General features: G+C 38.2%; 1 protein-coding gene across 1 annotated transcript; it reads left to right on the forward strand.

Moving 5' to 3' along the window:
* The first annotated feature begins 323 nt into the window (after positions 1-323).
* Positions 324-11970, forward strand: LOC144472870 (protein takeout). Its single transcript, XM_078186283.1, has 4 exons — positions 324-887; positions 6713-6805; positions 7330-7611; positions 9158-11970. Exons 1-4 carry the CDS (start codon positions 758-760, stop codon positions 9460-9462), a joined length of 810 nt encoding a protein of 269 aa, XP_078042409.1. The 5' UTR covers positions 324-757; the 3' UTR covers positions 9463-11970.
* The last annotated feature ends 175 nt before the right edge of the window (positions 11971-12145 follow it).

The following is a 12145-nucleotide window of genomic DNA, read 5'->3' on the forward strand; positions in this document are numbered from 1 at the left end:
CCTACTTTTGCTATCGCAAAACTCGCGCTGAAATTGAATTAATAATTTCTCTGAATATTTAACGAAACACTATTATTTCCAAATTACATTTTCCACTATCTCCACTGATTAATATCAAATTTTCCGCGGCTCTGATTACAAAATATAAAATTCGATTAATCTTTCAAAATTCGATCAGTAAAGAATCGACAGTAAAGAAAAGAACCGCGTCGTTCAAAGCGCGTGCCACACCGCGAGGAAAATAGAAAGAGGCAAAGCGGCGCGGTTTAAAGTCGGGTGAAGTTCCGCCGGGGTAGGGGAACCCTCGCATATAAGACAGAATATGAAGGGGGCCCGTGTTTAGTTTACGAGAGCCAATCCGCCTAGCCGTCACCTTTAAAACCCTCTCCTCACCACCTGATATTCTCGATCCCAACCTGTCATTCCCACCGGACAATGTAACGAGAGACACCTCTCGATGTAACAACAAAAGAAGAGAAGAAGAAAAGGAACAAGTGTCGAGTCTAAAAATTCTGGTGAATTGCTCCGAGAACAAAGTGTGTCCGAAGATCGTCGTCGTCGAGCAAGGACCTGAGTCAAATATTTCTGGCAGCGAGGATCGAAGTCAAGTACCTAACAGAAAGGACCTAAGTCGAATAGTAGCAAGGACCTAGGCCTAGGATACCCTAAGACAGAATCGACGCAATAAAGTCGTCGAAGCGATCGACTCGCAACAGCCTCATCAGAGGGAACTTCGAGCCGGCGATCCCTCGGAGAGATGTGGTCCTGCAGGATGCATCAGGGACTGCTTAGTGCGTGGCTGGTGGTGTTGTCCGGCGCGCTGGTGTCCAGCCAGAAAGACCCGGACAGCAACGATTCCGGTCCCAGCGAGCCGGACTTCGAGACCCGTAAGCTTCCGTGTTTTAATTTCAATTTATTCTAATCGACGAGCACGTGGCGTCGATCCGCGACGAGTCACGGCGAGGGGAAAGCATCCTTTCGTGGAAATAGAAATGACAGAAATGACGTGTGAAATTCGCCGGAGCATCGGCAGAGAAGTGACCTTTGGCTGCGAGCTCGCCGGCGATTGCGCAATCGGGGGTCCGCTTTCATATCGGGAAACGGTATCGAAGCCGCGCCGCGAAAACATCGCGTCACGTGGCCCCGGCGGCGAGTTTTCCGAGAAGGTTCGCCCCGGCGGCGATTTTCACCGCGACGATGCGCCCGCGAGTTGTAACCGTACGCCGTCGCGGCATCCACGTAACAGGTGGCACAATGAAGGCAAGGCCCACCTAGCGAGCGATTATTCCCCGCGTATTTTCCTTTTTACGATCATTGAGCGTATCTGCCTTTCTCTTTCTCCGCGCGGACGGTAATTGCGGGGAACGATTATGTCGCGGAAGCGTGTTTCGCCGACGCGGCCTGCGGTCGACTTTTGTTCGGGAAATCCCCGAAATCTTGCGAAAACACGTTTCCCACGGTCGAAAGCTTTTCTTTCAGTTTAGTGGTTTTATTTATGCGTATACTTCTTTTTTCTTTATTTATAATATTGCGAGGGGAGTTTGTTATCTTTTCATTTCACTTATTTGCGTATAAGGCTCTTTAGTGAAGCAAAAATATTGAAGATTGTTAGGTTAATTATACACTGAAATTTAAAGGTTAATAATGAACGTTGTAAAGTCTTTTTTATGTTTTTAATTTTAAAACGATGTTCGTTGCAATGAATTTATGTTATGTATTAAAACGTTAAGAGAAAAGACAGTCATTTTTAATTTTAATATTACACTTACAAATCGAAAAAGTTAATAATTGGCTTTTACGTTTATTTTTTTAATTTAAAGCAAAGCAGCTGCTTTATTGAATAATATTTATACGATAGAGCTTTAAAAAGTCAAGAATTTACACGCAGAAATAACAAAGCAAATTGTTTTTTTAAGTAGCATATATCACAGTTGTTGTTAAACGTCAGTTGCCGTTTTTATGACTGAGTATCTCCGTCGCGGATATTTTGCAACGTAATGTTCAAATGCAAAATGAATATTTACTATGTTTCTTAGATCATTCGGTCACTGTTTAGCGCTTGTTAACCCTTTGCACTCGAGTGGCGACTTTGCAACGCTATTAAAATTGTTATAGCACGTTCCAAAATTATCTTCATACTTCAGATTTAAAAAATTGTTCAGAGTATAATTGTTATACGAGTCACGAGGCTCGATTTTAAATGCATAGAATGAATTTTGTAATACAAAAATCAGAAAAATTATTTTAGATTTTCAGTTGAAATCATTTTGAGTAGAAAGGGTTAAAATAATAAATAAATAAATATCCAAGTGTAAGTAGTAAATAGTATTTTCTCACGATGAAATCACGCAAATATTTCAATGTTTACTATACTATATGAAATTATTTCACATTTTCTCAGCTCTGCGAAGAACCACATAACCTAAAAATTGCATAAAAATCCACTGCAGAACGCTTGCTTTATTAAAGAAAGGAAAAGAATTATTAATAATAAAAATCAAAGTAAAAACAACCCTCCACGGATTCGCATAACTTTCAATTACCGACATTTCACCAAATATTTCTCGTTTCATCACAAGATGACGTGTACGTCTTAATTACATAACACCTCTGAGATAATCGATAACACAATTAACGACGACTGCCGGCGCCATGACAAAAGGGTTAAAATGTTCCGGTAGTCCAGCAGAAAAATCACCGCCTCGGAAACGACCGCGACTATTGTTTACGCCGTTCGGGTCCGCCTCGTCGTTAGAATGACATCCTTTTTCGTACTTCACCGATGCGATACTTTCTCTCGGAACACGTGCACCGTCCGCGCACCCGGCGGATTTTCTCCTCGCAACGCGGCACGGACACCGGCTGGAAACGTTGAATTTTCTCGCTGGCCACGATCGATCGATCGGTCTACCACAGACCGTGCCCGGTGCCTTGTAAGCCCGATCGATCGCGTGTATTTTTTCTGTAACGGCGATCCGGATACCGAATAAACTTAGCTTTGTATGGTAATACGGAAAACCGTAGCAAATCCCGTGGATCTTTACCGTCCAAGGTATAGTCCACGATCACGCGATAGTTACTGTCTTGAACCGAGACCTAGCCTTTCGATTGTCTGTTGCGCAAGCGCCGTTTGTTTATCGTTAACTGCACAATGCTTAAAGGAGGCATTACTTTTTATCTTGTATTTTACAGCATTAATTTTGCGATAATTAAGTAAACAATAGCAAAAGATGAGAAGCGATTAAATGGTAAATATAGACGTAGGAAGGAATTACTGTTAATAGTTAGTAAAGGTTGTCTTTTAATTTATTTGGTAAAAATAATGTTGAATAGAGGTGATGAAAGGTGTAGTTTTGGAAGAAGAAAACAAGGCCGATTTTATTAGTAATAACTATAGCAAAAGTCGAGAAGTAATTGCATAGTAAATATAGAAATAGAAAGAAATTGCTGAAAGTTCTCCTTTAACCTTTCTGGTAAAAATAATGCTAGAAATAATAAAAGGTGTCATTTTGATAGAAATAGCCTTAAGATAATAACCTCAAATATAGAAATAGGAAGACACTGCTGTCAATAATTATTAAAGATTCTCTTTTAACTTCTCCAGCAAAATTAATATTAAATAGTGATATTAAAAGGCGTCTCTTCGGAAAAAATAGCGCTAAAATGAAAGCAGGATCAATTTTATTAATAATAACCATATCAAAAGTCCAGAAGCGATTGCATAATAAATATAGAAATAGGAAGAAATTGCTATTAACAATCGCCAAAGTTTCTCACCTAACCTCTTCGCTAAAAATAATATTAAAAACAATAAAAAGCGTCTCTTCGAAAGAAATAGCATTAAAATAATAACCTCAAATATAGAAACAGGAAAAAATTGCTATTAACAATCACCAAAGGTTCTCACCTAACCTCTTTAGTAAAAATTATATTAAAAACAATAAAAAGCGTCTCTTCGCCTTAAAATAGCCTTAAAATAATAACCTTAAATATAGAAACAGGAAAAAATTGCTATTAACAATTACCAAAGGTTCTCCCTTAACCTAAAAATACTATCAAAAGCAATCAGATTCGCCTCTTCGTAATAAATCGTGCTAAGATAAAAGCAGAAAACAAATTGTCTCAATCAAAAAGAGCGGATCTCTTTAAACAGCTGCAACGTTCGCACTGATGCAATTTAGAGATAATTTAAAGCGACGGGATTTATAAGAAACTGTAAAAGGGTCAGTGTGTCGCGATACCAAAATATCGTGGAGAGACACCGGGGCCGCGACGCAACATGTACCAGATAACGCAATCCCGCCGGGCGACGGTCATGTTTCGGCTGTCGACGGCGGACGAACGCCGTGGTCGGAATTCCGTGATCCGTAGGACATGTGCCGGCCTCCGCAACAATGGTGGACGAGAGCGAGCCTGCCCGTTCTATCCGGGCTAGTTAAAACGGCCGGCGAAACACGAACTATTATACGTATTATGCGAGAGAAAGAGAGAGAAAGAGAAAGAGACTACGTTGGTCACTGTACAACATAATGGTACCGGGGGTATGGCGTAACGGCTCTCGATGGCGTGGCGAAGGTTATGTCAGAGATTGCATAACCGCTTGAGGATCGGCGGCAATCGGTCGGAGAAAGTACGCGGCAGCCTAGGAGCCGGTCTTACGACGGCGTATCCCTCGTCCCACACAGGACGCCGCTCGTCCTCGTCTGTCCGCCGCGAATCCACCAGCGGTCTTCGAGTGAAAGCGTCACCGTAATCCGCCGGTGCATCGGTCGGTCCAGATTCCTAGGATGAACAGAATAGTATCGCGCTGTAATAACCGCATCCGCGATCGATGCCGATCGTTGACGCTCAAATGACCGCAGAATTATTTAACGGTGATTTATTCTGAAACCGACGGATTTTGTCGACTGGAAAAGAGGCGAATGCGTTCATTAAAAGACAAATTACTAAATAGGAAATTAAATTTATTAGCCTTGCAACTAATATATTGTAAAGGCAGTTTCTATAATAATTTTAGCAATTTCATAGGTTATGTGACATTTTGCGAAGTTCCCTTGTCCATCGAAATATGAGAAATTTCGTGAGAGATCGTCCACGCTTTTGCGCCGACTGGATAAATTATCTCTTTTGTATAAAACGTTTCCGTCGTGGCGTGTCAATCACGATTTCGATAGAAAAATTATTGCCTGAATTAGTGAGAAATAAGCGGTTGTGGTCCAACAGCGGATACAAGCGAGCAATTTTGGCACCGACAGGATCTCGGGTTCTTACCAGTTCGTTTGCTCTCCTCGATTCTCCGGGGCCCGATCGGTTCGACAGAATTGCGAAACACTGTCGGTTATTGCGAAGAACGGTTTCATCATCTACAGACGAGATAAGTGACATGCACTGTCGGTTAATTTCGACTCGGGACAGTGCCCGGTATTGCATATCACGTGGCGCGAACGTCGCTACACACGCGTCGAAGTCTCCGGACTGCGACGCGCTGCGCGGCGAACGATCGAAGTCGGAGAGCTTTTCGTAAAAATCAGGAAAAGCAATGATTTCCTTTTTAGCTATATCAATGTTGAAATGTTGCTACATAAGAGAAAAATTGAGAGAATGAGGTTAGAACGTCTTTTAACCTTGAAAATTTATGTTAACCCTTTGTGAGCTACTCTTAGCCACCAATATATTATTTCCTTATTTATTATTGTATTATAGTGCTTCTTAGAATTTTTTAATATAGTTTAATACAATGTTATATGTAATATAATTTTTTTTATATAGTTATATCATTTCTTTATTTTTATATAAAATTGGAATATATTATTGCGTTAAGGTTACGTCAAAGTAGTGTAGCACAATAATATGTCTCAATTTTGTGTGAAAATAGAAAAAGTAATATATTCAAAAAATTATATTATATATGATATTTTAGATAGACTTTAAGACAGAATTTATAGATTCCATTTTTGCTATTTAATATTGCATATTATGTATTATCATTGTGTATTGCTTGATCGAAAATTAATTCAGCTTGACACCTATATATCAACTTAATAAAACTGCAAATGTTTAAACTTTAAATATTCCAAGAAAATTTTGATTTATCCAGCACAGCGTACAGTTCGATTAAATAACGTTTCTATAAATTTTTACACGCTGATTTCAAATTCATTCGCAAAATTTATCTACCAATTGAAGGTTTTGTAGAAAAAAATCGATTAGCAACCATGTCACTAAATCAAACAATACTCGTTTATTTCTTACAATAAGAAAAATATGACTTACTATTGCTCCCACTCGTGCAACAAATACATATAAAAATTCTCGCTCGTACAGAATTTGTTTAACAAAAATATTAATATCGCGTCAGTTCCGAAAGGAACACCGCGTGGAAAAGACGAGCGCAGTAAAATGCAACGAGTAATCCATTTTCCATCGTTGGGTAACGCTCGGACCCTAATTATTCGTCGAATAATTTATTCCATTAGACAATCGGGAATACATAGAGAATCGTACGGGTAATCCGAAGACATCGGAAGTGAGAGCTGTTGCGTAAAAGTTGAAGGAAGTAGGAAGGCTTCGTGGTTCGTCGGTGGTAACCGGGAATCACGACTCCGTGACTTCGCGTGAACTAAATAACTCGCTGATAATCAGCACCACGCGCGTATTATTTGTGCCGAATGTTTTACGGCCGGGTTCATTCACTAGATTCTATCTTTCACAGCCGAGTACATAATACCGTGTAGTAGATCGGACCCGAAGATAGAGACGTGCTTCCAGAAAACCCTGAACCATCTTCAACCGTACCTGCTGAAAGGTGAGATACTATTCCATGCTGTTAAACGTGCCCATAATTATGAAAGTGGTCTAAGTGAAAATTTGAAGAAAAAAAAATGAGTTTGTCAGTTATTCCACACCACATTATTTTCAACTAAATTTATTCAATGTAATTTTTACGATCTCGTGAAAAAATGATAAGAATGCTTTACTTTTTGAGAATCATTAATAAATCCGCACGAATCGTTTCAAATCAAACTCGTGATTCTTTATTGTTTTAACTCATCTATAATACATTTAGTTAATTTTGAAAATGGTCCAAGTCGATTCAAACGTTAAAAACAACATTATCGTATGAAATTCGCACAAAATTTCGTATTCATAATAAATTTCCATTATTCGAGACTAATAAAATTCTAAATAAAAGGATCGCGTAATGTAAAGATATATTTTAATTTATGCAAATATCTCGAAACAAGAAATATACGACTTGGACCACTTTCATAATTATGGGCACAGATATCGGATTCAGCCGTATTCCAACGCGACGATAATTATTTTTAGGTATACCGGAGTTGGATCTGCCGCCGATCGAGCCGTTGATCATCCCGGAGCTAGGCATGGAGAACGGACAGGGTGCCGTGCGCATCAGAGCTCTGTTCTCCAATATCACGGTGATCGGGGCGGGAAACTATTCCATCACGAAGACGAGATTGGACGTCTCGTCGTACAGGCTCGATTTGCATCTAGCGTTCCCGAAGATCGAGCTTCAAGGAGGCTACGAGGTGGTTGGAAACGTGCTTCTATTCCCGATTCAGAGCCACGGAGACTTTTGGGCGCTTTTCGGTAAGATGTTGTTGCTGTTCAGTGTTGGGAAGCGGATGGTCGTAAAGCGGCGCCGGGTCACGGTTGGATGAAGCGAAATTAGTATGTCTCAGACATTGTGGAGAGAAGGTAAATGGTTTTGCTGGCAGAAATGACCCGGTGCTGCTGACGTACTGTTAATGACGGGGATGGGAATATAGAGGTAGGGTGAAGGGTATGAATCAGTGGAGAAGGGTGCTATGGAAAGTGGTATATTATGAAGAGGTTACTGTGAAAAATAGTATATTATGAAAAGGGTACTGTAAAAAGTACTATACTGTGAAAAGGGTACTGTAAAAAGTACTATACTGTGAAAAGGGTATTATGAAAAGTGTACTGTGAAAAATAGTATATTATGGAAAGGGTACTGTGAAAAGTAGTATACTTTCAAAAGGGTACTGTGAAAAGTAGTATATTATCAAAAGGGTACTGTGAAAAGTAGTATATTATCAAAAGGGTACTGTGAAAAGTACTATGCTATGAAAAGGGTACTGTAAAAAATAGTATATTATGAAAAGGGTACTCTAAAAAGTACTATACTGTGAAAAGGGTACTATGAAAAGGGTACTGTGAAAAATAGTATATTATAAAAAGGGTACTCTAAAAAGTACTATACTGTGGAAAGAGTACTATGAAAAGAGTACTGTGAAAAATAGTATATTATGAAAAGGGCACTGTGAAAAGTAGTATACTATGAAAAGGGTACTGTGAAAAGTACTATGCTATTAATTCTTTAAAATTATTAAAGAGATATATTAACGTCCACGTAGCATTTGAATAGTGCAATTAATGATTATTTTTGTAACGAGCAAATTTTTTCATTCGATGTCACCGTATTTAAAGCACCAGTCGCTATTCAACCATTGTGAATTAATATTCGCGTCATTGGGGAGATTGATAGCCTCGACTATCTTATCAATATTTCATGACAGTCCGTAATTACGTCAGTTTCCAAGCAGGAAATTTCAAACATTTATTTGTCAATCAACGTAAATACGTTTATCTAGAGAAAACGATAATCATTTATTGGCGTATTAATCTAAAAATTAGATTAAAACATTGACGTGCTTTTTTAACAAATTTGTTTGTTTTCAAATCAATACGTAAACAATAAACGTTTTTATCGTTGACAAATAAACTCGAAATATGCGCGTCAAATAACCAAACTGCAAGAAATAGATATTAAACGAGAAGTTAATTCTTCTTTAAATAATTTTGTTAAAATTCTAGAACGACATTTTTTAATTCTTTTAGTTTCTCTGGTCTTCTACTGGCCAATAAGTTATCTAAATAATACAATGTTCAATTGCCAGAAAAAGCTATCTATTAACTAGAAATTGTAGTCAATTCTACTGGCCAATAATTTATCTAAACAATACAACAACAAAATAACAGAACGTTCGACTACCAGAATATAATAAAACTCAATGTTCGAACAACGAAATATCATTTCGAAACGTCCCGATTGGCTGTCGCCTTACCGAATCTCTGAAGAAGTTTCTCTCGAAAAAACGACCTCTGTTTTCAGGCGACGTGCAGGCGATCGCCCGGGTGCAGGGCGCCGAGGAGATCCGCGACGGCGTTCGTTACCTGAAGGTGTCGCGGATGTTGGTGGACTTCAGCCTGGGCCGGGCACGGTTTCGCGTGATCGACCAGCTGAACGGCGACAACGTGATCGGCCAGGCGATGAATCAGTTTCTCAATCAGAACGCGAAGGAGATCATCGAAGAAATGCGACCGGCGGCGAGCGCCTCGATCGCGAAACACTTCAAGGACTTCCTCGGCAAGGCCTTGACCAAAGTGCCGCTGAAAGTTTGGCTCCGCGACACGTAGCTCCGCCCGGTGGCCGACCGCCGATCCAAAGATGAGAAATTCGGTCGCCTCGAGGGACTCCACCTGTGCTTCCCCCTCTCTCCCGGCACGAGAACCACAGGCATCGTGCATTCGGAAATCGCGGCGCGACCGTGTGCCGCTTAAAGTACCCCGACGGACTAACAAATCCGCGAATTCTCGCGCGCGTCGCGATCGTCGTGGAACGAGTGCCGGGGTACTTGAGCGCACCCTATTCAATTAGGATTATTAGTGACAATTATGTATTAGTACTGGTAGCGTTATTACTGCTAGCATTGTTACTAGATTGCGGATTTTTATGCAAAATAATAGTCTGTATCAATTGTAAGTAATAGAAATGAAATGGTAAATTAATTCTACTTTTAGCCCCTTGATGAAAATTGCAGGAATAAATTATTAAGTACGAATGTTATTCTATTCTTTAAAATTGGAATAAAATTCTAATCCCTCGTTGTTAATATCTAAGTAAATTTCTTCGTTCGAGTAAATTCGGAAATAAACAATGTTCTGTCCCTTTTGAGTATATGATAACAATTGAAAAATTCCTAGTCGCGGTAACGTCAAGGGGTTAATCATCATTTTGACAGATTAAAGAATAATATATCGTTCTTTTGAAATGCTTTTAATCTTTAAACTGTTTTATATTATAAATACGCAATTTTGCTATAAAATCCGCAGTCTAATTATTACTGTACGGTAGAGCCTCGATTATAATCGATTATAATATTTATACATGAATTAATTATTTCTCTGTCATTAATTCATTTTGGTTTCGTCGTTTAAATGACTTAATTGCTCCCGGAGCGACTTTATTGTAATTGTAACTGCGATTGTACTGTTTCTGGTTTCTATAGTGCAATTTTATCCGCGCTTCAGTTAGTTTTTTATTTAATCCGACGTGCTATGTTTTATTGTTGATAATCGAGGCTTCATCGCTGCTATTTTACTGCTTCCGAATTTTAATTGAAAGCGTAGCTCAGCGTAGTATTAATCTTAGTGAGCAGTGATCTCTCATCTATCTAATATCGATTATGCGTTATGCGAACATGGTAAACGGGAGATTAAGTTTGATTTTAAATCGAGGAAGTGAGGTTATGTCACGTGACGCGGCGATCGTCGCGTCATTAGGTCGAGTCACGAATAACTTCCTTTTTTATCAGAATTTTTATTTTATTTATCTTGTTCGTTTCTTTTAATTTATTTACTTGGATCTCTTTTTCAATTTTAAATCTTTAAACGCTTTAATAAATTATTTAATAAAAGCAAAAATTCATTTGTCACGGTGACTCATTGCGCGCGGAAACGAACAATAGATTCTACCTAACTGCGGCGGAAGTTATTCATGACTCGACCTAATAATTTATTTCTACTGTTTCGATTTAAAATCTGGATTAATCTCATGGCTACCATGCACACGGCCACCATACACCGATTAATATAATCAAAGAAAGGCTTCTCTCTTAAAGAGTGCTCCCGGGTGGAATCGCCAATGTTTAAATATTAATTTAAAAACCTAAAAATTCTTTCCCCTGAATGTGTGATCGCAAATGCTTCCTTCAAGAGATATTTATTTTTAAAGCTGTTAAAAAAGGTTTTTAAAATTGTAGGTTACGAATTAACTTAGGTAAAATATTATTAATTGTACTTTACCTAATATATTTGTAAAATCAATGAAGCATTTCATCTATTCTATTTAACAGAGAAATAACTTGCTACTTCAAATGAAGCATATACATATTTCACAGCTGACAGAAACAGCGTATTTTATAATTATAATTAATAATAATTACAATTATCTTCAGCAATAAACTCGACAATTTTCTTTTGTAAAATACTTGATAAACCAGACTTGTTTCGATGGCACGAAACATTTTACAATTTCGATATTAAGTATCTCCTAAAGAAAGCTTTTACGAGCATAGTTATACAAGAGAAATTTGTTTATTTTATAATACTAATTTCATTTGCGATTTAACCCGCGAACACCCCCTACAGCATGCTTCATAGATAAGTAACGTGAAATCAGTTGTCCAGGTCACTCTGTAAACTGAATTATTTATGTCAAACTTACTGCCTTATTATTCAGCTGTAATTAATAGTTAAGTTACTTTATAACCCTCTCTAAATATTTTAGAACCAGTGGATTCTCTTTCACGTACGCCTCCGAAACATCTCACAGATCCAAGACTCGTTTCACTATTCGATTTGTACATAGGAAACCGTCCCAAAAAAAGCTATAATATATTGTACAATACAAAAATTTTGTGTTGTATAAATACAAAATTAAATTGTTTAGATACAAAATTAAATTGTATAGATACAAAATTAAATTGTATAATTACAAAATTAAATTGTATAATTACAAAATTAAATTGTATAGATACAAAAATTTTGTATTCTATAAATACAAAATTAAATTGTATAAATACGAAATTTATACAATACAAAAGTTTGGTACTTGTGCAGCACAAATTCTTGAGAATCGTTCCCCTCTGCGCATGCATACTATTCGCTTTGTAAATATAATCTTTGTAAAATACAATCTCAGATTTCAAAGGGAACGTTTATCTTTCTTCCTAACTCCCTCGAAACGGGACGCGTCATCGCGGCGAACGAACTGTGGGGCGAGGGGAGAAGGGGGGGAGTTGAGGGGGCGGTACAGCAA

The sequence above is a fragment of the Augochlora pura genome, chromosome 7 (genome assembly GCF_028453695.1).
Source record: "Augochlora pura isolate Apur16 chromosome 7, APUR_v2.2.1, whole genome shotgun sequence".
Taxonomy (NCBI): domain Eukaryota; kingdom Metazoa; phylum Arthropoda; class Insecta; order Hymenoptera; family Halictidae; genus Augochlora; species Augochlora pura.